Source organism: Phasianus colchicus, chromosome 10 (assembly GCF_987193195.1).
Source record: "Phasianus colchicus chromosome 10, bPhaCol1.hap1.1, whole genome shotgun sequence".
Classification (NCBI taxonomy): Eukaryota; Metazoa; Chordata; class Aves; order Galliformes; family Phasianidae; genus Phasianus; species Phasianus colchicus.
This window is the reverse complement of record NC_143445.1, coordinates 17,238,635-17,264,759: the sequence shown is the minus strand read 5'-3', so window position 1 is coordinate 17,264,759 and position 26,125 is coordinate 17,238,635. Positions and strand designations below refer to the sequence as shown.

General features: G+C 37.4%; 1 protein-coding gene across 10 annotated transcripts in view; it reads left to right on the top strand.

The window, feature by feature from the left end:
* Nucleotides 1–25,843, top strand: part of ATP11B (ATPase phospholipid transporting 11B (putative)) — an 87,139-nt gene extending 61,296 nt beyond the window's left edge. For 5 of the 10 annotated variants that reach the window (XM_090147535.1, XM_090147534.1, XM_090147540.1 and 2 more), the window contains 9 exons: nt 361–463; nt 1,415–1,560; nt 1,951–2,010; nt 2,888–3,015; nt 3,794–3,932; nt 6,280–6,345; nt 6,505–6,608; nt 7,178–7,343; nt 17,456–18,982. In XM_090147535.1, the coding sequence (XP_090003661.1) occupies nt 361–463; nt 1,415–1,560; nt 1,951–2,010; nt 2,888–3,015; nt 3,794–3,932; nt 6,280–6,345; nt 6,505–6,608; nt 7,178–7,343; nt 17,456–17,674 (1,131 nt within the window). In that variant the 3' untranslated portion in view covers nt 17,675–18,982. Of the gene's footprint in view, nt 1–360; nt 464–1,414; nt 1,561–1,950; nt 2,011–2,887; nt 3,016–3,793; nt 3,933–6,279; nt 6,346–6,504; nt 6,609–7,177; nt 7,344–9,988; nt 10,075–14,278; nt 14,402–17,455; nt 18,983–21,193; nt 23,859–25,558 lie in introns of those variants that run through there. The other 5 variants (XR_016469704.1, XM_090147537.1, XM_090147538.1 and 2 more) reach the window with 5 other exon arrangements.
* The last annotated feature ends 282 nt before the right edge of the window (nt 25,844–26,125 follow it).

Below are 26,125 nucleotides of genomic sequence, written 5' to 3'. Positions count from 1 at the left end.
AGCTGCTTAGGTGTCCCTGTTCATTGCAGGAGGGTTGGACTAGGTGACCTTCAAAGGTCCCTTCCAGCTCAATTCTATGAGGAAGCTGGGAAAGAACAGCTAAATGTGGGGGGAGTGCATTATGCATAATAAGCCAAAGGCAGGTGTAATACTTAAGTAAGACTTGTAGCCAAAAGCAAGCAGCTTTTCTAAAGGAGGAATGAATTAGCCAGAGATGTTTCTTACCCATGTGTGTCCATTTGTAAAATGAAGTAATTGCACATACAGGTAGGTAACTATCAAAGGTGTGCAGTGGTTAGCAGCACAGTTTGTAGAAAGACTGTATGGTTCTAAAAGTTACTGCCTTTTTTTTTTCTTCAGGTAGTGAGACTGTTAAAAACATCTCCAGAAAAACCTATAACATTAGCAATTGGTGATGGTGCTAACGATGTGAGCATGATACAAGAAGCACATGTTGGCATAGGTAAATTACTTCTGTTTAAAGAGATAAAGGCAAACAAGGTGAAAATTTTAGTAGAACATTTGGTGGTGAATACTGTTTATGAACAGATAAACTTCTAACACTTCTGCATCTGTGAAGAATCGAACGTGAACTTGAGTCACCTGTTGTAGCAGAAGTTTGGTGAAATTTGAAATTCCAGGTTGTTTGCTTTTTGAAGTCTTAGGTTTATTCTGAAGTCATTCAGAATATTCAGAGGCCATGTTAAATACTGTCGTAAGAACAGAGATTCTCTTTAACGTGAGTCTCAGAAGTTCTCTGCTTTGGTTACTGGAATGGATGTCTCTTATTACGGTCATTGCCAATTCCTAAGTTCCTGTGTAAACTTTACATTCAGACCATTCTTTGCTCAATGCTTCCGCTGTTTTCACCATGTCTTTATCATTGCATTAATACTATTTGTGTCTGGGTTGTCTTTGAGGTAAAGGCTTTCATTGCATCTCTGGGGAGGTTGTTATTGATTTTTCAGCTGAATTCTCCATTAACATTGCTTCCTATAATCTGCTTTGGGCCTTCTTTAAACTTTTCTGCTGTGTTGTGTAACTCAATATGAAGAAACATGAATAACTGAATTAATACCTATCACAAATTCTGTCTTGGTTTTGTTTGTGTGTTATTTCGATGTCGTCTCATAAATATTTTCTTAACTATAGCTTATGTAAATAGTCTTTTTTCTTCCTTCTCTTTTTATTGGTTCAGCATTAAGCAAGCATTTTCCATCAGATGTGTCATGAATAATGCTTTTGTTTTTATGCTTGTTGAAATCTTTATGTTCTTTTACATTTCAACATTACGATGGCTTTAGATATATGTTAGGTGTTGATTAGGTGTATGTAGACGTATGGTGTTGATGTTTTAAATATGTATATCATTTTGATAATGTTTAACCTGTTTTTTGTTTCACAAATATTACAGGAATCATGGGCAAGGAAGGAAGGCAAGCTGTAAGAAATAGTGACTATGCAATAGCACGATTTAAATTTCTCTCCAAGTTGCTTTTTGTTCATGGGCACTTTTACTATATTAGAATAGCAACCCTAGTACAGTACTTTTTTTATAAGGTAAGTTTTCTGAGTGTGTGCCTGTGAAGTTCATAGAAAAATGTGTATCTGTTTCCCAGCAATAAATTTGTTTCAGATGTAACATTTTTGGGTACAGCTGCAATACCTCTGTTCATACATGTTTTCAGTCACTTATATTTCTTAACCAAATATGAGTTTTTAACTTAATTGCTTAATACTTCCTCTAGAAATAGGTTTTAAGTACTTTGATGAGTTCACCTGGTCTCAGGAACTGATATTGTTTGTCTAGGATTCTTGTGTTGGCCACAAAGGCACGTATTTGTTTTCCAGCCATATTTTTACTAGCTGGCAAGAGTTAGCAATTTCTTTTTTGAGATTATAAGGTCCATATTGGAGGATTAATTGCTTCCCTTGCTTCTTGTTTTTCAGAATGTGTGCTTTATTACACCACAATTTTTATATCAGTTCTTCTGTTTGTTTTCACAACAGGTAAGTATTGGATGCTATTGGATGTTGTATAGCTAGTTAAAGGTGTACAATAATTAAAGAAATGGGAAGGAAAACAGTGAAATAGTCTTTCCCTCTTCGGGAAGAAATATATTTACTGTTTGATTGTTTTTAATATCTGTTTTATTATGGCTAATGCTTGGGAACTCATATGGAACTTATACATTTTTTTTTAAATGTGACTCTCTGTAGGAGCTTTTTGTCCAGTTTGGTTGCTAATATTACTGTCAAAACACAGTAAATGCCTGTTGTTTCTTTTCCTCCAGAAAAATTACATATCAGTAATGAAGTTTGTGTTATTTCTGCCTGTATCTTTCAAGTCTGATTGACCAACGGCTGGGCTTCTGTTTCTGTACTGAAACATAATTATATGGATGATTATATATAACTATTTCTGATGCATATAACTCTTTTATTCACCTGTTTTCTGAAGGAGTAGGGAAGAGTTCTTTGCTTCACTGTAAAAATTAATGTTTGGTGCTGTTAATTCTAAAAATCTCCCATATGCCATATTGCAACTTCCTTGTAGCCATTCTGCTTACTTTGAGAGTACTTTAAGAAGGTTTTAAAGTTTTAAGTCCTTCTGTATGGTTTTCTCCTGCTGTTGACAAATTTAATTTCTGCGTGGAAAAGACTGATTACAAGGAGCTTCGCAGATTTGCAGGTCTAATACTCAACAAATATCCAGCTTATTTCTTACTGTTTGAGAACTTGATGTTACTAGATTATTATGTAAATATAGCTTGTTTTCCTACTCAGTAAATCCACGTGAATTAATGATATGTTGTGGCTCTTGACTTTTAGTAAATGTGAGCTTTTTTTCTACAAATCTCAAAATAATCTTTATTTCCATTTTCAGACCCTCTATGACAGTGTATACCTGACTTTGTATAATATTTGTTTCACTTCCTTGCCTGTCCTCATCTACAGTCTTTTTGAGCAGCATGTGCACCCGCATGTATTGCAGAGTAAACCTGTGCTCTATCGGTACGTATATCCTACATGCACTGCAGCAGCAGCACATCATTCCACAGCAGTGGCATCTGCAGAAGTCTGAACTTGCTACTGTGCATTCCTACAGTATTTTTATCTGTAGTTTATGCAATTTTTGCTAACTATCCTCAAGGAAGGATAGTTACATAGCTCATGGCTTTCATTCCAAATGTTAATTAAATCTAGTGTTTTAAGAGAAGCGTATATTTATGTCAGTTACGTTAAGACTGGGAGGGACTTGGGTGCATGATTGGTAGCCTTCTTCTCCGCAGTGGTTAAGGAATCACTGCAAAATGCCTTTTTAAGGCATTTTAAGAGGGGGAGCTATTTCCTGTAGAATTAGGTATCCTCCCAGTGGTAGCATGTTGTACTGCATATTGCTTGTTGGAGAAGTACATTATTTTTGTGAAAAAGATGTCTCTTAATTTACCTCTTTTCCTGAATTTGTTCTAAACAGAACAGGGGGGGCAATTATCAGGAGATCTGAATATGTCTTGTAGCAATTCTGTCTCTATGGAGGAGGATTCTAGCGTGTGTTAATTCTGATTTGATTCATAAAACACAATTGCCATTGGTGATCCCTGCATAAGCAAAGGCAGCTCTGAGTTCTTTTTTACCTATGATTTACTTTTTTTGTAACGCTGCATTCATTAAACATATCTTGTTGCAGTTGTACGTTACATTTATTCTAGGCAATAATAGTCATGTAGTATAAATAGCTGATGGATTATATATGGACAGTCTAACATCCAGAACTTACTCATTTTTGCAGAGACATCAGTAAAAATGCTCATCTTGGGTATAAACCATTTCTTTATTGGACCATCTTGGGCTTCTTGCATGCATTTGTTTTCTTTTATGGTTCGTATCTTCTAATGGGAGAAGACACTTCATTGCTGGGAAATGGCCAGGTAAATTGTTGTTAGATTTTTCCATCATTGTATCTTTTGGTGATATTTGGTTTTCTGTTATAAAACTTGTCCTCTTGCAGATTTCAGCCTGTGTTAAATCTCCTGAAAATGCGTTGTTTAAATGGATTTAAAATATATATACATGTATATGGTATAAATTGCTATTAAATTATATTTCTTAGTTGAATAAATAGTTAAAGACAAGAACTGACTTAATGAAACCAAATTCTAAAATTGATCCCTTTTTTTTCTTTAATGATGTGAACGTTAAGAGGAAAAGTCACGTTAAAAAACTAAACAACTAACCAAAAGCAAACAAAACGAAACCCACTACACTTTTAAATGAAACCATCGTAAATCTGCTGCTTCATTTCTCCAGTTCATTAGCCCAGGCCAGAAAAATCAGATTCTGGCTTCTTCAAAATACTGTTAGGAGTAGCAATCCAAAAAGACATTTACTTCCCTCCTTATGCTATTCTTACTACTGAAATGAGTTGTGTGTTCATTCGTATGTAGTTCATCGGTAGAACTGCAAGTCATGGCACTTAGTTTGAAAAGATTATTTTGCTGTCTTTGCTTTGGTCATAGGGCTGAGCCTAGAAAGTTTAGCAGGAAAAATAATTTCCATCTGATGATGATCAGACAATGGTCAGAAACTGAGTGACTAAAATCAGAGGCAGTTAAGGATGAGAGAATCCTGCATGCTGCTGAAGTGCTTTCTTCAAGAAATCATCACACATGTGATAAACTACGGAGTCAGTGCAAGGCAATAAGCCAGCAGTAGCCTCATTTTTTTTCATTCTGAATTCCCAATTTGGAGCCAAGCACAATGGGAGAGATTGTACATAATTTGCTAATGGTGGTCGTTTGTTAAGACTTTCATCAGCACATTTTGCAACAATTTGATCTTTTAGTTCTTTTTTTCTCCCCCCTTTTCCATGCTGTGCATGTCGTCAGATATTGAAACCTAACAGGCAAATGGTAAGAGTTCAGAAGAGGAGGAGATACAAAATATTGTATCTGTTACTTCACAGGTTTAAAGGATGCAGCATCCGCAGTGTAAAAGTGTTCAAAAATAAAATGGTGGCAAGAATCTGTTTGCAGTTTGCATTCTAACTCTGTGACCTTTTTAGAGTAGTGTCAGCAAAGACACTTTCTTTCACAGGTCATTCAGAAGAAGTAGTCTAATTTTATTTCAACATTATCGTTGCAACAGTTAGTAGCAAGCATGCTGCTAAATGCTTCATATTTATTTTTCACACCACGGTCTGACTTAACTTTTTCCTATGTATAAAGTTGGCAAAAGCAGTTGTAAGATCTGTGATTAGATTGCTGGGATATATATAGATATGTATTTGTCAGAGCTCTGTAACAAGGACTACAACCGTGCCCATCCTTGTTTCATGACCCTGTGCTGTACTGACCAATCAAATCTGGGATGATTTTGATTGCCTGTCTGCATGTGGTCCCTGTGTCCTTGCTTGCTTAGGTTGCTGCTGGTACTTACCAATACTGAGATTGAGAGTTTGTCCATTTCCAGTATATCAATGAGAAAAGTAACTATGAAAAAGCAGACTGTGGATTCAGCACCAAGACTGCTTGCACAGTAGCTGGACCTGTGTAGAATGGCAGTGTGCATCTGAGCAGCATGTGGGTAGATGGATGACAAACTCCACATCCCCTGCTTGGTGTCAGAGCTGAGATTTTGTTGTTGTAGAACTTGTTCAGAGTTTTGCTGGTTTAATGTACGTGCGCAGCAGAATACAAAAGTGACAGTGTCTTAGAATTGAGACTGAATTTTGTGTTCATTAGCCTTGAAACAAAGTGTCTTTATGATTTTCTTCGTAAAAAATAGAATGGCACCATTATTTTTGAATTGTACAAATGTGCTTGGGAAAAATGTGGACTTTCAGGTGATGCTGCATGTTGAAAACTGTCTGAAAATGTTTAAATTCAAAGTGTTTTGCACTTACGTTTAAGCGAATACCTTCTACCCGGTGTTTGTTTCTGTTCAGATGCTTACATTAAATCAATCAATTTGGTATCTTTATCCTACCATTTTATGTAACTGTTCTGGTTTTTCTTCATCATTCATGTAGGCTTTGTGGTGATCTGTTTTGAACCAGGAAGGAAGATGATGTGGATTGTTAATTTTGCTCTTATCATAAGCTAATTTTTTGTAGTAGTCTGTGTTGCATCCTTCTTAGTTTTTCATAATTAGTAAAATCACAAGCTTTTTTCCATGGTTTTGTTACATAAGTATAGCTGATTTGAGAAAAATCTAACTTACCATTGATGCTATTAGCTCATCTTTTTTCCTTAACTTTCTACCTTGCTGTTTTCTTAGATGTTTGGAAACTGGACATTTGGTACTTTGGTCTTCACCGTTATGGTTATAACCGTTACGATGAAGGTATGTTGCTGTACTCCCTTCTCTTTATGTGTTAGAGAAATACTTAGTCATAACACTGGTACGGTTCGTAGCACATTCAAATGAGTTCAGACCAGCATTTGTCATTTTCTGTAAGGTGGAGGGGAATAAATAAATTAATTGAAGTTCTCATTCTTTCAGATGGCGCTAGAAACTCACTTCTGGACATGGATAAACCATTTTGTTACTTGGGGTTCCATTGTGTTTTATTTCATATTCTCCTTATTTTATGGGGGAATTATCTGGTGAGTGATTTTCTTTTTCCCCTCTAAACTATAGTACACGTGATAAGTGAAGTCATGAAAGAACATCAAAGTATTATGTTCTGTTTTGTTGCTCTGACTTTTGTGGTAGGTGTTGAAAAACAAATTTCTAAACCTACAGAGGCCAATTACTTTTGGTGATTCTTTTAGAAATGGCAGCCATGCTGCTTAAGCTACCGTGCCTAGGGATGGGAATTGTCTCTGACAGCCTATGATTATTAAGGCATTTTTATTTGTAAAAAGCATGTAGAATTCCTAAAGGTTCTGTGTAACAGGTGAATGCTTGCAACAAAAATGAGGGTGCTGATGTTTGAATCGGTGAAGTAATATATTTTTATTATACTTGAATTTTGGGGTCTTAGAGGTCACTTTCCTCCAAAGTTCTGTTCCCTCCTTTGCCAGTGTTCTTTTGCAGATCAAGAAATTGCTAGTCTCCTTGGGCAGTGTACAGTTTAACTTGTATCCTAAGAGACCTACTGCTTGTCTGTCTGTACTGTACTTTGGTTTCTGGAAGTTCCTTTTAGTAATATCTACTTCTTTTAACTTCTCAGGCCATTTTTACATACCCAGGATATGTACTTTGTATTTGTTCAACTGTTGTCAAGTGGTTCTGCTTGGTTTGCCATAATACTCATAGTAGTTGCTTGTCTGTTTCTTGATGTTGTGAAGAAAGTGCTGTACAGGCATCTACAACCAACAAGTACTGAAAAAGCTCAGGTAACATTATGCTTTTATATCCAACTTGATCAGTATGTTAAAGAACACATGTTAAAACCTGTCTTGTACATTCGTTACCTTCCTGTGATATTTTAGTATCCCCTTATATTGCTGTCATCTTTAACTTACAGGTGAGTGTTTCCATTTCAGAAGATAAATTTTAATTTAGAATTACTGAAGTAAGGACGCAGTTTTACGGGAATGAGTTACAGCTTAAGTAATCAATACATTAACAACAGTAAACACTTAGGGGTCACTTAGCCTTTTACATGTTGATTTGCAACTGTGTAGGAGGATTAGGAACTTTCTTGCTCAGCTTTAAAGATAACTGAACTTATTTTTGTATACGTGTTAGAAGTTCTCTTCAAATGTAGTTGATATTGAATAGTTTTTAAGATGTTGATGGAAAGATTAATTTTAAATATTACTTTAGTAGAACGTGTTTTAATTAGTATTTCTCATCATATCATACCATGCACAACATGTATTTGATTGCTGATTATGTAATTAGAGATAATTACCAATGTGGCATTTTCATAAATTCATCGATGAGGCCTAAAGAGAGTCTGTGATCACAGAATCTTCTTCTTGCCAACACAGGCCCTAAAAGCTCCCCAGAATCATTCCTGTTAAAGTTAGGCTCTCGTTGAGGTAGAATTCTCATCCATATTTCAGCGTTTCCTTCTTTTTAGTGGCAGTACAGCTAAGAAGTCATCTTAACCCATAGTTGTTCTCATGGTTAATCTCTCTGTTTTTATTTTTCAGCACATTCTTTTTGTATACATTTTCTATAACCTGAAAATTCTTCAATTAATTTTGTTTGTTTGTTTTATTCACACTTCTGTTTGTGATCAAGGTAGCTTGCTCTCTGGTATAGATTGAACTTGAATCTTTTTGAGGGGGGAAAAAAAAATGATTTACTTTCCATCATATATCAGTGCCAAGTATGGAAATGATAAGTATTCATCATTTAGCTGTATTCAGCTTACTAAATTATATATGATAACCTGCTATCTTTGGCATCTTTTTTACTCTTTTCTTCCACGTCATCACTGAAAGGTCAGATAGCATAGGAATCTTACAAAAAATCATCCTGTTCTGTTCTGGAATCTGTTTTTAGGTTTTAGGCTGTTTAATGTGTGCCATATTGATCTTTGTGGCATCCTATTTGCTTTAATATAAGTTACATTGAGCTGTGTATCATGGAGAACTTATCGCTGCGTTACAACAGTGCTGTTAACTTGAGCATCAAACCTTTAAATTACTTTGATGTAAGTGTATGTTGATTTTCTTAAATTACATTGCCCTGCTAATTTGTTTTTAGAAACATCCACCTGAGACATTCTCATGTTGACCCTGTAGCTAGCCAAATATTCCATTAGTCCTTTTTCAGAACTGGAATACTAGTTGCTTTTTCTACTCAGGGAATTTAATAGCTCAAATCTGAGATAAATAACCAGATAAATAACCACTATTTTTATTTTTTTGAGAACTGCTCAGGTAGACCTGGTAAGACTCTTCACTGCATGTTTGATTTAGGAGAACGTGGGTAATTACGTATCTTACCCCTGTGTCATCTCCTTCCCTTCTCCCCCAAACAAACAGGCAGAATTTATAGCAACTTACTGAACACTTGCTGTTTCCTTCCTGTGCATCAGCTGTTTCCATTTGGCAGTGTATCGTTACGGTTATTGAAGTTTCTCATGTCCCTAAAGTCATTCCATTAAAAAAACCAAACTTCCTTGATTTTTTTCCCCCCCTAACCTTATCCATGTACTTATTACTGCATTCTCTAATCTTCCGGGTCTATTCTAAAAAAAAATGCAGGTTCAGTTTGTTTCCACTACAGTTATTTTGACCATGACATAAAGAAATTTAAGTAGACTAAGGCATAAACATTTGATAAATCTAGTTAAATTTAGTTATTGTTCTGTGTCACAGTGATTTTAAGAAAAAAATATGTATCTTTTCATAGGTTTAGTGTGAGTTGACTTCTATAGCAGGATGGGATTCATGAGTTCTGCCTTTCCCAGGGTGCTCAGTTTGATTGTGTGGTTTGTGGGTTTTTGTTCTTTGTTTTGATTTTTACTGGGGATGTGTGGGTGGGTTTTCTTTTACTGTTGGTTTGTTTGTTTGCTTTAAATGTGTTCCTTTTTTTTTTTTTCTTCTTTTAAATAATCTTAAACATAATCCATCATATTATGTTTGACTTTGATCTGTTGCCCTTTGGTCTGTTACCCCATTCTGGGTAGCTTCTGACTACAGTTCTGTTCTTTTCTGACTATAGCAAGTAGGAGGAAGTGGACAGTAAGGACAGTCTGAATCAAAATGTAAATCTTGGGGTAAATGTAAATCACAGCACTATTAAGGAGAGAAGGTAATACTGAATAAGGATTCCAGGTAAAGTATAGTCATGTAAGTTTATAGGCTTAGAATGAAAGCTAAGGTGCACTGAAGTATGATCTTCCCCAAAATATCTGGCTGTGATGATCCCGGGAATTGTCCTAAAGGTACCAGGTGTGTGTTTCTGTATATAACGTGTATTCCACTTAAATAACAATGTCTTGTCCTGTGTCTTTTTCTTAGAAAATTACTACTGCTACTGACTGACATGTATGTTCCATCCCTTCTCTGTCCAATTGTAGATGTACTCCAACAGAGTTGCTTTAAGTGACGAGTTCATCGCACTGCAGCCATTGTCCAGGGCAAGGAGTCAGCTGAGCAAAATTAGGTAGAGTAGGAGGGACAGTTCCTCATCAACTCTTATGCATGCTGAAGGTGAACTAACAGTGCTGAGAGAGATGGAAAGAGGCATGAATGTTAGTGGGTTGAGAGGGCAGTATCTATATAGCGCAGATACATTGAGTTTGGTATATTTTTTGGCTTCGCTCTGTGTTTTTTGAGCCAAATGCTTCTCTTAAGTAGCATGTTGGACGTGCTTTGTTCTTAGGAAAAAACATCCCTAGCATGATGCTCAACTTTCAGAATACAGACCTAGCCCTTCTTGCATCCATTTTTAAATAATTATAGTGTCTAGCATGTTTACAATGCTTTTAATTTCTTCATGATCAAAATTAACAGTGCTTTTTGCATGTCAGAATAATTTCAGCTTCATAAGCCTGCAACAGAAAGGCCCATATATTGCAAGCAGCAGTTTAGTGCAAGTTGTTTGCCCATTTTAATTTGCTTTCACTTGTATTGAAAGCGCAGAAAACGTTCTTGGTTTGGGTGCCTATATACACTTGTGCTGCTAAGGCTTTTTGTGTTCTGTGACTCTATAAAGTGAGTGTTGTTTGTTTTCTATGTGTTACGGGTACGTATTCTCAGACCTTTGTATGCAAAATGCTAGGAAATTATTTGAGCAAAGATTAAAGCATATGTGTGTTGCAGAAGTCATATAAAAAATGATTCTAAGTCTGAAACATTCTGACACACCAGTAACGTCTGTTTTTTGAGCCTGTTTCTATTACTGACACTTACCTACGTCTCTGTTCTATGCTAAGAAATAATGCAGAGAACTGATTTCTTCTACGTAGCTTTTAGCTGACTGTTGTCTAAAAACATGACAATGGATGCTAGGAGAATCGGGCATGGGTGTTTCAGGGCATTCATTCCCATTTGCTTAAATAAGGAAAAGCTGAAGAAATGACATTTGTGTTGGTAAGAGTATTTTTAACAGTTAAATGAAACAATGAAAGTCCTTTAAAAGGAGGAGAGGGATAAAAAAGGAAAAAGCTTTCTATTTCCTCAGCATACTACGCCTTTGCTGGGAGAAGTGTGAAGTGGTGATTCTGTTCAAATGGTTTATTAACAGGTTTTAGCTGTTATGTCACACTATGAAACACAGCAGGAATTCTGCCATTTAGATTGCTGAACGCCCCAGGGAGGCAGTGTTTTTAAATCTAGCACTTACTAGCTTTAAAGGAGAAGCAAAAACTGCAGTATAAGTACCTCTGCAACATTAGTAAACTCAGTAGTATATTCTGGAGATTTCTCTGCAAAAGCCTTTTTTACAGGTCAGCTTCTTAAGTTCCTGGTTTATCAGTGTAATATAAATAACCTATATTTTAAAACTTTGGATCAAATATATTTCCAGTAAGCTTGTTTTCTTTCTGGGTTATTTAAGTAAATGATGTCTGCATCAAAGGTTTTGCACAAAGGATTCTGTTAAACTTCTTGAAACTAAGTACATTTTAAGAGTAAAGCAGTTAAATGGTGAAGGAAGAGTCAAGCTGTCTAGGGATGCAGCACTGTAGTTACCATTTAACAATACATGAAGTCTTGCTAATTTGAGGGCATCTTCTTTGTATTGCCTTCGGGAAGAGTTGGAAAAAAATATATATATTGCTTCATCCATCAGTACATAAATCCAGTTCTCTTGTACATAAGATCTTTTAAAGTGAGTATGTAATATAGGTACCTAAAATACAAGCACAGTCTTATAATGCCAGGTGAAGTTAGAATGTGCAAAAAGAAAAAAAACAAGGACTTGGGTTTCTCTAGTTCTTCTTGAAAGTTCAGAAGCTACTCTGTGAATCCTTGCCTAATGGGAAAAGCAATTAATAGATAAAAACCACTCACTTCAGTATACTAAGTAAAAACTAATTTGGGATGGAGTCCATGGTTTAGTTTCTGTGGCGTCCCAGGCAGCTCATTTCCAATAGCAGCGGAGCAGAGAAAGCAAGGGAAGCTGTAGGAATGGGAAACCAAACAGCTGATTGTCACAGCTCAGTTGTGTGCCCACTCAGTAATTGCAGGCTTTCTAGCTTCAGATTGCACATGGATTGATAAACAGATTCTGGTAGTTGTGTTGCTTGTTTAAAACCTCAGTATAGTGCCAGGTTTAACTGACTTACGCCTCGTTTTGCATATGTATTTACTGTTCTGGTGATTTACCAACATTACAGTGAAGGTTTACCGATGAAAATTAAAATGTGTGATGCTATCATTAATTTTTATGTGGATAGGAAATTTGGAAAAAAAGTTAGGAGCTTATAAGAACACTTGTGGTGTAAACACAAAGTTAAGAGCTTTAAGCGGGATCTGCTGAGCGTCCGTGTGATTTCTGTAAGTCAGAAATGCAGTCTTGTGCATCCCTCTGAACACCTCTGAGCTGTGCTGTTGCTGCTATAGTGTGGGAGGAAAAGGAGATGAGGCAGCACACTCAGGTGCAGGCTTTGTGCTTTAGCAGAGGTTGATGGCCGAGTGCTTCAGCAAACTCCTTTCTCTTTCCTCTGTAGCCATCTCTGTTGAAGTTCTTGGAGCATGTGAAATATTGTTTTGGGCTATTAAGTAGGCCCCATTATGTCTCATATCGTTTTTCTCTTTGTAAACAAAGTTGGTGTGTGAGATTGTGAATGTGTACGTGCAGTGTCTCTGTGCTTTATAAGAACTGCCAGAAATCTTATGCTACGTGTGAGACGTGTTGCTCAGATGCATGTTCTGATTCTAATCACTGATGGAATTAACTGCCTTTATACAGTTTTTACATTTTACATTTCAACAGTAAATGCCAGGAAATAAAAATCACAGGCAAGATTTTTATTTTTAGGGAAGACCACTGGTGCATAACATTTTATCCAGGGCTCTCGAATACCAGCACTTATGTAGCACAGCCAAGACTGTTTTCCCCCATCTGCCCTGCTGTGACTCTATTGTTGCCATGTTTTTCATTCATTTCTGTATAGATCTGCTTGCTCTAGTTGTCTGTGATGTAACTCCTTGCCCTAGCTTCAGGGCCTTCATTTCTTGTCTGTTGTGTTTTTTTTTCCCTAGTTGCTATTGTGTATTATTTCTCTCCAAATAGCTGTCATATCTGATCCGGACCAGCTGTGTAGAAATCAGAGCAGGAAGTTTTCTGTTTCTTTATATGTTCCTTACAGAAAACACTCATTTTAATTTCCTATGCAAGTGCATATAAGAAACCTATGCAAGTGCACACTAGTGAAATATCTCAGAACACCTTCATTTGCTGTACTTTGAACAGTCTGTGAGTTCTTCCTTTACAGGTTTGTTAATTGTTAGTATGGAGTGGTGCTGGTCTGTGAGCTAATCCACGGAACTTTTCATAGGTAGAAGGAATAAAAAAGAGTAGATTATTTCTTAATTATCTTCAGTCACATGTGTACTTCACATGAAGATACTTTTTTCTAATTCTTTGGATCAAGCAGACTTCCAAATATCAATTTATTGACTTATTTCAAAAAAGGTGAATAGTAGAAAATCTAGAAAAATGTTGAAACTGGAAGTGCCAGTGCAGTTGTTAGATATCATTACTCATATTTTCTCTTAAAATTCTAAAGCTTTCTAATTGTTTGATATTTTGGTACGTAATTTGTTATAGGTTGAAAACAAATAAGAGTGAGCTTTACAATAAAGATTCAGCTTAATTGTGGAATAGCAATAGCCATACCATGTATCTTCTGTAACATCTGTATGGCATCAAACATTGGTAGCAAGTAGCAGGAAGATAACCTGCAGTGTTCTTACCTTGATGTAGAGGGCTAAGTTTATTTCCTGTTAATTAAGTCCCAACTGCATATTTCAGAGTGATGAAATGTTTAGTTGAAATGGTCTGTTGTGTGGCAAACAGAACAATAAGATGAACAAACTGCAGTGATCCTTTTTGTTGGAAAGGGAAAACATCTGAATCTGAAACCAGAATTTGAAAATTTGAAATGGATTTCAGATTTGTTGTGTTTCCCCTTCTGTAGTCTGTGGTGCACAAAAGTACCAAACTTTATAATACTTGTGCACTGATAAACTGTGTTTGAGTTACCAGTTAACTCAAGACCATTTACCTTTTCTGTGTAAATGTGCTCTGTTCTCTCAGGAACAGACCTGTAAAATCCAAGTTCCTATATAAATATGGTGACTGTTGTAAAACAATGCAAGCATGGTTCTTTATAAGATTTGTTGCTTTTCTATCCTTCTAGATGGAAGAAGATAAGGGTTCAGTCAGCTCAGCATGTGACTTTGCTGAAAGCAAACACAGAGGGGAGGACAATAGGCAACTGCTAGATCCATCTAGCCTACAGGACAGTTCTTACATTCACTAGGTAGTACTCCCACTCTACCCTACTGTGTGTGTATATTTATTTTTATATATCATTCTGTGGACAGTCACAGAGCCATCTCCAAAATACCCATATTTTTTATATCTACAAGAAAATTTACATCACAATATGTGCGTTTGATTTTCTTTTTCAAATGAAATCTTTCTTTAATTCAGCATTTCAGCTTTTTGATTTATTACATGAAACAGTCCATTATCATATAAAGCATTATGTTATTGTGATCCCAAATCTTAATGTATGAAAACACTTTTTTTCCAGCCCAATGTGAAAAATATCAGGTATTTTTCCACGTTCTAATTTGGTAAGCTTTGACTCTCCTGCCTTTCATTTCCTCTGGGTGCATTTCAGGTCTTCGGAGATTTATTATGCTCTACTGCCTTATCATGCCAGGTTTTACTTGGATATAGACCTATGATTGTAACTGTCTGCCATAGAGAGGAAAGTGAGAAAAGGGAGTCTTTACCATAATATCTTCCTTCCGTAGAGTGGGCATAAATATAAAAATCCATGCTCGCTAGACAGTGATACGCAACATATCTACACATAAAATAGAATGTACTTTCATGTGTCCTTAATGCTTGCCCTGTATTATTTTAGACTTAGCTGTGAATTTGATAAAAGATAAATGTGTGAAGGCTATATAAGATCATGTTGTTGTTTTTTTTTTTTGAAAGGATAACAACAGCTTTTCCATAAATCATGGTTCAAGTATGACCCCAGCTTTTAGTTGGTAACTCAGAATTATAGAATGGTTTGGGTTGGAAGGGACCTTTAGGGTCCTTTCTTCCCAACCCCTCTGCTGTAGGCAGGGACACCTCCTACTAGACCGGGTTGTTCAAAGCCCAGTGCTCAAAACTTGAGAAGAGCAATGAGATTCTACCGAGGAGATGTGAGCATTTCTCTGAAATCCAGAGCTGAAGGCTCACTCCTTGAGAACGAGTTTGCGTGACTCGTCGCAATTCGTTCCCATCTTTTAATGACATCTTGGACTGCTCTGTGTCAGGACTTCTGAAATCTTAGGGGAAGGAATATTGAGAATTTGTTTTGCATTGCAGCATACACAAAGTGAAGATGGCTGTATATTCAGCAGGAAGCTTGCTTTCTTAGCTTCTGCTCAGAATTCCTTCTGCTTTGTGTAATTTATTGTCTGATGCTCTGTGAGTATGAAAGTGCTGTGAAGGTTGTTTTTGCTTTCACTGCACTGCTGTAAATTATGCTGTTCCTTATCACGGTATCTTCTCTGACAGTATAGTTGTGAATAGATGTGATGGTTGTCAAATAAGGGAATTCAGGGATGTGAGCCCTTCGTTTTATTTTTGTTCTAACCAAAACCCCCTTCAGAACTGTCAGTTGCAATGCTCCTGTCTCTCAGGTGCTTACTGAAGTTCATTGTCTTAGTAAATGTTAACGTGTCCAGAAGACCTACAGAATGAGTGGGAGTTCTGACTGCACTTCTTGTCCATGGCATCCGATACACAGCAACTGCATCAAAGGTTTCAGTCTGTAATCCTTGTTGCTTTCTGTAAGTTGATGTAACTGCTGACCTTCCTTCAAGCATGATGTTGAGCAGTGTGCCAGGAAGGGGCCTGGAAGGATGTGGGGAATGTTGAGCAGAGCTGAGAAAGGGACAGGTATAGGAAACAATGCATGTGGCCCCATTGCTGCTTGTGTGCCCCCCCAGCATACCTCATTCTAACTGTTTTTTTTCTCTTGGATTTCCAAAAGCCTTCTCTTTCTTTTGGCTGCTGCTGCTTTCTAGAATAGAAACTGTTACGAAACACTAATCTATCAGTTGCCTGTTTTGTAGGGGGTTAGGAAGGAAGGTGTATGCCCTTAGCAAAAACTATTCTCTGATGTCAAACTGAGGTGCTTTGCTTTCCTCCAATATTAAGCAAGTGCAGGTGGTGTGAAAGAAATTGAGGCTTTGGTTTCCAAAGTCAGACATAACAGTCAGTGATGTTCTGTCACACAGTGAAATGTTGGGGAATGTTCTTAAAAGTGAGCTGTGCTCTGCCATCAATTGACATGCCTTCTCCCCAGGTCTCCTCATTCACAGGTTTGTGAGAGTGAGGTGACAATAGCGGATGCTTAAGTGTAGCCAACATGTTTGGCATTTGATTGTCAGGATGCTCTCATGGGGAGCTTTAAATTAAGTTAGAAAGAATCTCCACATGCTGCTTTTTTATTTCTTTTTGAAAAGAATAATGAAGTCAGTTTGGGATATTCTCTGCCCAACAGTGCTAAATTTTAGTTGAATTTTAGTTCTGCTGCAGTTGACTGGTGCTCAAGAACAATGGAGTGCACTCAAAGATGTGCTCCTCTGTAAACTCCTCTGTGTCTGTGTAATTTCTTTCATTTTGTTTGAGTCATTTTCTCGTGCACTAAGAATAAAAAATAGCGTTCTATGCTGATGTTGACTTGTTCCTCATAGTAGCGTGAGCCCGACTAAGCCTTTTTAACATCAGACTGACTTGTATTTATGTAGGGTATTCACCAAATCGGGAATTTGCTTTTCTAACCAAGCCAAGAGGGTACCCGTGGTACTGCTAGGATATAAATTTTTACTGAAAGCTGCATTCTGCACTTCTTGAGGAATAGTTAACACTTACCATCACACTGCTGCACTGTTTGCAGCTTTGATCTGAAGCTTTCTCATGATAGATGTTTAAAAAGGAGTAGACCTGAAGCTTGTATAAGTTTTACCTCTACTGAGGTTAATCAAGGCTGGACAGCTCAAACTCCAGAGATTCATTACAGCTATACTACAGAGAATTGGTAACCAGTTTCTCTTCATTTTAAGCTGAGATGATGCTAAAGAATTTCCATGTGCTCAGCAAGACTGTGTTTGAACGTTGGAAAGATCAAATGGGAATTAGGAGGGGAAATGATGAACGTGGTTGTAGTACTTCTGTAAGACTGAAAAATATTCAACACTAACTTAATGAAAACCTCCCTTTTCTAAGTGATATCTGATGACATCTTTATTGATAGTATCTGCAAATACTGATTTTTTTAAATTTTTTTTTATCTTTCCAGCTTACTGAGACAGGTTCAAGTATCAACTGCATGGACTCCATGTGCTGCTTCTCAAATGGGGAAACAGCATGCACATCTGTTAGAAGAATGCTGGAACGACTAGTGGGAAGATGTAGTCCAACCCGGGTCAACAGGTGTGGAATTTCTCTCAATAGCCTTTGCTGCAGACGATTCTCCTATAAACTGGAACCTGATGAGCCTGCAGCTATAGATGCGTAGCAAACCAGCTGCAGGTTCTCTTTAAGTAGGAAGTGCAACATTTTATTGTACTTTATTCATCCTAAAAGATAAGTTTCTTGCTTCTCTTTGAGTGTTTTCTTTTGGGATCGGGAGGGAGAAAAACGGTTCTCAAAGACTTCTGTTAAACTGTTTAGTTTGACTTTAGTAGCAGTTCTTGAGTTGTATCTGTCTTAATTTCTCTTGATTTTTGTACGTTCTTCTCCTTAGATAATCAAGCCTTGCTGCTGCTTTCTTCTCCTGTTTTATGATTTTTTTTTGCCTTCACAAATCAGGAGTTGTTTGTAAAGTCAAAAGACTTTTCCCCATGGTTCTTGATGTACAACCTCCAAATATTTACCTTGGAGCTTGCATTACTCCTGAAGAGATACTAAAGGCTCACACTCCCCTCCTTAAGTATAACTTCGTTGTTATAAGGAAAGTCTTTAAATCTTTCAGCCATTGATTGATATGGAGATTAAATATTTTTGTAGTATAACTTTTATATTCTATTTCTAAAATCAGTAATTGATGGAACAGAACGTCAGGTTCTAAGAATTTTAAATGCTTTTTTTTCAGTTCTAGAAGGTGTCAAAGTCATACGTGCCATTCCAAAGTATGTGCTAAACAAATCTTTTCCTTCACAAGCCACGTGTGAAACAAACCTCAGTGAGATGGAAGCATTTTAGAGTAATCAAATATTTTTGAGGAACGGTACTGCTCTTGCAGTGAGCAAAACTGTGGGGAAAGAAGCTCTCAGTAAACCTGCTTATGTGCCATCTCCCCACTTCAAAATAGAGAGAGCTGTCTAATAAATACGGAAATATTTGGGGGTAGAAATAATTATAGTCTCTTGTACATCATAATCTCTCAATGCCTGAATGATGTCATGGTCCTTCATTGGTCAAAAGGTAAACCTGAAAGAGCTGCGCTTCATGTGTTTTCAGGGAAAATTATTTTGTGTTTGACTTTGTCACTTTTGCTTAAAGGTCGTGATATCATTCATTCAGTATGAAATCTCGTGTGGGCAGTTTTCACTGACAAGCTTTGTCAGTTCTGATTTTGGTACTGTTACACAGCACGTCCCTGTCTTGAACTCTTGCGTTGAGCGCTGTCTGCGATTTCAGTTGGTTTCTCATCTGACTTGCTCATGAGATTTATTCAACATTTCTACGTGTCGAGGGAATAATTATGCAACGTTTCATTCTGTATGGAAAATGAACTGTTATGATTAAGTACGCTTTTAATTAAAATTTGCTGTATAGAAGGCGAGCATGATGTGTAAAATAAACAATTTAGTAGAATTTTTAATCTACAAGATGAGCATTGAATTGATCTGGAAATCAACATTTTAATGGTAATTGCTCTAAGCTCTTGGTTTGTTTGGGTTTTTCTTTTTTCCATTTCTTTGTAAAACTGCTTTCCAAATGAGGAACTTCTCATGCTGCTTTTTCAAATTCATTGTTATCTAATCAGAAGCAATTTTTTGGTTAACATTTCCCTTTAAAGAACTTGTGTAGTAATACAAGGTAGGTATTCTGTTTTATTTTCTGCAGTGCGTTTACATCTTTACAATTTTTCTCTTTTTCCACTCAGTATATACTGACTTGAAGAACTTGCTGAAAACTATTTATTGAATATGATTTATATTTGACAGAATATTGGTCAGTTTTTGAAGTTAGCTTTTTCTCAGGTTTCTTGTCTGCTTACCTCGTCATTTTCAAATGAAGTTCCAGTTAGCTCAGTAATTTTAGAATGTTTAACGTTCATGCAGAACTGTCCTGGTGCTGCATTGAGGGCCTGAAGCTCTGTAGCTTTTGCTTCTGCCTACGGTTGAAATTATTCAGAGCTACTTTCTAGTTTCCCTTAATTTTCTGAACAGGAGAACTAAAAAGAACGCTCCTTAAAATTTAGTTCTCACTTGCTTTCTTTGGTGACTTCAGTTCCATCCGTACTACATTATAACTTAAAAGCTGCTCTAACAGTCCAGGTACTGTTAAAAGTCAAGGCTATTTACGTTCTTCCCTTACACTTGCCATATAATGAATAATAGTCTTTGTTTAATTCTGCTGTAATCACATTCAACAGTTACATATTGAAAAGTGCTGAAGGTGTGCTTAGCAAAGCTGTTTGGCAATTCAGAAGTGTTTGTAAAACTTAGTTCTAGGCCGCTTTCGTTGAACTTAGGAGCTGATGTTTTCAGAGGATCCTGTGATCCTAAAGAGGACAGTCTTCTGCGTACGTGTGCTTCATAAAACAGCTCTGTATTCAGCCAGGAGGTAGCTGCAGATTGGCTGTAAGCGTGCTGTGAAATAAAGAGCAGTGTTTAAAATAGTGTTGATGTAATAGGTTGTGTTGTACCTTATGCTCATTATAATCTGTGAAGTATGATATTCTGTCAGGTATGAGAACTTGAAATCAAATACGGTATCAAGTTTTCCTAGAAACTTTGGATCAAAGTTGTACAAATGCTTGGAGTAGAGGGCTACGGGAATATAGTACTTTCATGCTTGTGAAATGTATTCAAGAAGTATTTGCAGTAGTTTCATTCACCGGTTAGAATGTGAAACGTGTGCCATGGTATGATAAAATGCATTTTTGTCTGTCTGTCCCATTAAATTGTCTGTCAGTTTGTCAATCACTAAAACATTAGGAATTCTGGATCACTTCACGTTCTTGTACGGTAGGATTCATTGTGAGTTGTTGGCTCTCCCACGAGTGGTACTTGTGTCAAAGCACTGCATGTAAAAGTTCTGAAGAAACAGCAGATTTCTGACAGAGAAGACACATTTGGAGGATAAAGTTGTTATGTATAGATTCCCTGCCTTCCAATTTCTTATTTTTCAGCTTTTCATGTACAGTCCTATAATGCCCTTCAGTGAAAAACCGTGGTTGCTGTGCACTAGAAGCAGTAATCTGTCCTTGAGAGAAAGATGTTGGGAGATCATATCTGAATGAGAAGTCATGTTAGCTTTCCAATGCCTTAAAATTTAACTTAAATTTAACAGTGAGAGTTGAAATAACCTCATGTCTGTAGATAAGGTTTTGCCCACCTGTGACTTTAGGCAGCGTTTCACATCAGAACACCCATGAACTGGCATACTGTGGCTGGCTGCGCGTACTGCAAGGCTGTACTTGAATGTCCTCGGGCAGTTGAACTGCACTGTTCTCAGTGCCTCAGCTTACGTGTGCAACATTTGTTTTCTGTGGTTGAGGTGCAGCACTAAAAATGTAGCCGTAAAGCGACTTAGAGGCCTCTTTTAGCAATGAAAGTATCTGATTAATTTTACATTTCTAGCAAATGTGGAATTGTTAATTACATAGTTGGATTTACTAATTGCAGTATACTTTCAAAGGTTAAAATGAATTGCGGGTGTTTACATGAAATAATAGATAAGACTTTTAAAGGGTAACATGAGCCTAATCTCATAACGTTCTTATCTTTGCTTTCATAGACTTTTCTCCTCGCCTCTAGCTTGTAAGTTCCCAGTCAGCCAAACTTCTCTTTTATTGTTACTTTAGATCATGGAGTTCATCGGATCCCTTCTATGCCAACGACAGAAGCATCTTGACTCTCTCCACAATGGACTCACCCACTTGTTAACAGGGACACTTGTAAATACCTTGTGGAAGCCAAGAGGTGCTCACGTACCTATAGTAGGTTCTGAAGCGAGTTCAGTGCTACATCCCTGCCCAAGACAGGGCTAGTGTGTCTTAAAGGCAGACTGGTTGTCCTGTAGCCAAGCATAGCGGTCATCTGGACTGCATTTGCTTCCAATATTTTTTCTAATGATATCCCAAAGTATTGCTAAGTAAATTTTTTTTGTAAGAAATGCTTTTATCTCTCACCGTTTAAATCTTTTTTGTCACCATATGAGCAGATTGGAACTTTGTATTTGATATTTGAGATGCTGGTATGGCACAGTGCAAAGTCTTTCTCCTCCCAAATCCAAGCCATCAGATAGAATTTGCACAATGATACGTAAGTGGAACATAATGAAATTAGATTGCCCTTTACTGCACACTCGGTTTGAACTGTCTTTTACAGCCGCGATCTTAGGGGTTTGCAGGTCAGTCTTATTGTTTCCGTGGACGGTTTATAAATTGTTTAAATACTCAGTAATTTTTTAGAGATAAATATTATTCAAATATTTATGCTGGTGTATGAATGGCAATTTTGTTAGTCAACAGCGTACATCGGTCATTTGGAGTCAGGAGGATTTAACAGGTCACTGTTTTCTTGAAGTGTGATTCAAAGCCAGGCATTTTCTCTAACAACTGTTTCGTTAACCATTCACAAACTTGACGTGGAAAAATGGGTAAGAAATGGTGGCTCGTGCAGGTACCTCACTAGCATAAATTTGTGAACGAGGAATCCTTTTAACGTTGGTGAATCTTTGCATGTTTTATTCTTTCTCATGTATTTACATTTGGCCGTGCTGTACGCTGAAGATGCGATTAATGCTTAATTATCTTCATATATCTGAAGGATCTGAGACATTGGTGGCAGTGTTTTGATACCTAAGTATGTCAATAAAAACAAATTGCACCGATGCAGCTTTGAATGGTACATGATACATCTTGCAGGTACTATTTTTTTTTTCTCCACTCATCAGTTTAAATAAATTTCTCATTTGGGGAAGGGTGACAACATTTGCCTCTTTGTTCTGCTGTGTTGGCCAGAGCTATTAGGGGTCAGTCTTTAGATGTGAGAGCTAAATGGAGGTTAGAGCTTTGTCTTAGGTAGTCCTCAGGTGCAGGCCAGGAAAAATGCTGCTGTGTTTGACAGCTGTTTGGGAATCCAGTTTGAAGTCAGTCTCTAAAGAAGTCCCATCACTATTGAAAGAATCTTCCTGCCAGCCAGCAGAAGGTAAAAAGCCATGTATTAAAATTCTCAGTGAAAGAAACTAAATCAAACAGACTGTAAATAGCTCCTGTAAATAGAACCTGTAAGAACTTCTTAACTGAAGACACAATTAAGCCTGAGATTTGTACAGAACCAGCATTAGCTGCTTTCAGCACACCTCAGGGGTTTCCCCTATTGGCCCAAGTAAGTTCCTGTTCTTAGCAGTTTCTCATTCTGAGACAAGTCTTCTAACTGCCATCAATATCTAAGATGTTTTTAAAAACTCTAACAGATATCTGCTGTTTTGCCATCTTTTGTGTGTAAGCCACCGTGTTTCACTGTTCAGAAGTGTGTGTTTGTCTGTGTCCCCGCAGCACCCAGGCAGAGTGTGTGACTGTTGGGCCTCATCAAGTAGCTCATCTGTGTGTCTGGCTGGTGCACCATGTGTGGAAATAGACACTGTGCTTAACTGTAGGAACGTCAGAGTGTTTGATAACCCCGCTCCAAGCATTTAGATTGGGTCAGGCTCTGTACAGAAATGTTTGTTGGCTTTTACCATACAAATATGTTGATTATATGCACAGAAGATGCAGTCCTGTACTTGAAGAATAATTTACATTCATTATATATGTTTCTTTAAAACCTTCCATCTCCTCTTGTTCCTCTTCCCCTGCTTTCCCTTTTCCCAGTGTTTGTAAGGTTACCGAAGAAACACGCATTTAAACAGTTCAGGAAGAACTTAAGAATCCATCTGTCTGCCAAGGTATATTTTTCTATTTGCAGTACAAGTTAAGTTAAACCTGTAATTTATCATTTAATGAGTGTAGAATCGGTTTGCACACGACCAGATTTTTGGTCTGGCAAACAGTTAGGACCGTATGTTTTTGTAAATGTGTCACAGATCATTGAGAATTGCTTTTGCTCAAGGAAGAAAGCTTTTGTGTGTTTCTCTGACAGTTAAAAAGTGTATGAAGCATTCATTGTGCACTGAGTTTACTGTAGAAGTTAGTCAGTCTTCACAAAGACGACTGCACAAAATACAGCTTACTCCATTTAATGAAGAATTCAGCTCTGATTTAATGGTGAGGGAGACTTTGCCATAGGAAGGAAATAAATGAGATAGAGCTGTCTCAGCCTTGAAACCCATAACATGTGGCAGGAAAGCAGGCAGTTTTTTAAAGCAAGTTACCAGACTTAGGCTTTTTAACCATGCAGTAGAAAAAATGGAGTGGGAATATGTTCCTATTATTTGTTCACAAACTAGAATGTGTATATGTTCTGCTTAAAATATTCCGTGTATTTTTTAAGGCTATGGAGGAGGGAATTAAAAAAAAAAATAAATAAAGCAAAGGAAGGGATGCTGAGAGCTCAGAATGAGTTCTTGTTCTCTATTACAAAAGATTATGCAACTCAGAATGCATATATATTAGGCAACCATAATTTCTTACCGGGAACCTTTAGTAATACTTTCCAAACCTCCTTTTTTATGACTGTAGCTTCTATATTGAGGGGGGAAAAGTCTCATTTTCTAGTGTTTGGAGTGTCTCAAAGCTGTTGAATCAGTAGTCTATATTATTTTTAATAGTTTTAATTGTTTTCTTTGACACTTCCATACTTACTACTGATACTGGTGAAATTTAGTGTCCAAAAATGCATAATCATAATATGTTTTTGAGCCATTTAAGATGTCCTTCTTCTTTTGCTCTGAAAAATAATAATAGCTATAATCACCAGCACTGCACCTGCTGCTGCTTTGTTCTACTTTTTTTTTTTAATGGAGATGCATTCCTAGAGCTGGGTGAACCAGCCATCCTGAAATACAGATTAATTTCAGCCTTCTCTTGTTTCTAAGTTATCTCCTAGTTAGACTTTTGTTGCAGGCTGTTTCTTTTTTTTTTCTGTGACTCTTTATTGTTGGCTGGTTTGTATGTTCTTTGCTTTTGTTTGCTTCCAGTGGTATGACTTCTCTGCTTTCTGCTTCCTATTTGATTGACTCAATTTAAAAACAGGAGGAAAGATGGGATGCTCATGGCTGTACCACCTAACTCTTGCCCTCGATCAGCTTAAACATGCATTCGCATCGATATTTACAAGGCTTCTGCTTCCCCTAGATTGTTCAGCTGCTCATAGAGATGCCAGCACTGGCTCTGCTGCCTACGCTTCCGTGGCTTTTGTTAAAAGGGATGTTCTCATCACTTTGATATGTTCGCCCGGCTCTAGGTGTTGCCACGTTACCTCGCTGTTTTACAATAAGTATATAAAACTGTCACTGTAGATACGACTTCTTTGTTGTTGTTTCTGGTTTGTATAAATGCATGGACGTGAATAAAACTGATGGGCTGTGAGCCAAAGAGCTCTATATGTAACATGAAGTGAGAAGAGATGAAAAATATTGTAGATTACAGCAGTGTGAGTAGCCTAAACAAAGCCCTGCGCTTCACCAGAATGGGATGCAGTGTGTATTTTCCTCAGCATTTTTACTTGGAGTAGCAGCAGAGTTCAGTTATTCTCATCTTTTCTGCATTGTGGCAATGAGTTTAAAAAAATATATACATCTATGACTATTTTCCCCTCTTGCTGGTATGGGTTATAATGGAGTTCACTTTCAGATACAAAGAGGATGCCATAGCTGTGGCAAGGAAGTGATTTTTTCGATTTCCAGTTATGTTTCCTATTGTAGATTTCAGTTCTTATGTGCACTTACCCTCACTCCTTCCTCCTGGGAGGGGCATCCAGTTTTCCTTGCTCCTTTTTATTTTTTGAGAAAAAAACCAACATGAATAGGAAAAGCATGTGAGGGTACCATTTTAATGAAGTTGATCCTTAATTTTAGGCAATTAAGGATCACTGCCAACTGGAAACTGTAGCAATAATTAGTACTAAGAATTCTGGACCTGTGACACTGTGGCTGCCTCGTGTTCCTTCTGACGCTGACAGCACGTCTGTGTGCTTGCGCATCGTGCAGCTCGGGCAGTAGAAGTTGCTTTATGGTTTATGGAAATGAATTAATTATATTTATTAAATAAAACTTTCACTTACAGCTGAGTCATTGTTTTACTTGCGGGTCAGAGGAAAGGATGCCTGAGGGCAGTGAGGCTGCTGCCCCTCCATCCCCACCTTCAGTCACAGAGGAGGAGACAGGTACAGTCCAACAAGGTACACAGCTGGACAGGCACTGAGACACAGCTACACAAAGACATGGAACATGAGGGACTGACTGACAGACAGACGGCTGTGTGGACAGATGGAAACAAATGGACAACTGGACAGACAGATGGACAGACTTTACCTTGCCAACTACCTTTCACATTCCTTTCTTCAGCTTTGGTTTCTTTAACAGTCCTCCTGTTCGGTATTTTGCCTTCTGCCCTTGAATGCTTTGGGAGAAAGGCTGACATGTCATGTTCCAAAGACATAGAATTAAGCTTAAAAGGGAAACAAGAAGTACCAGTTTTTTTGCTACCTATGATGAGAACTAAAAAAACTGTAGTATAAGGTTATTAGAGGAAAAAATACTTGGCAGAACATCAGAAACACCCATTTACAAGTACCTGTTTAACTGTCCACCCTTCAGCCATTCTAACTGCAGAGTCCAGCTCCTTAGCTGC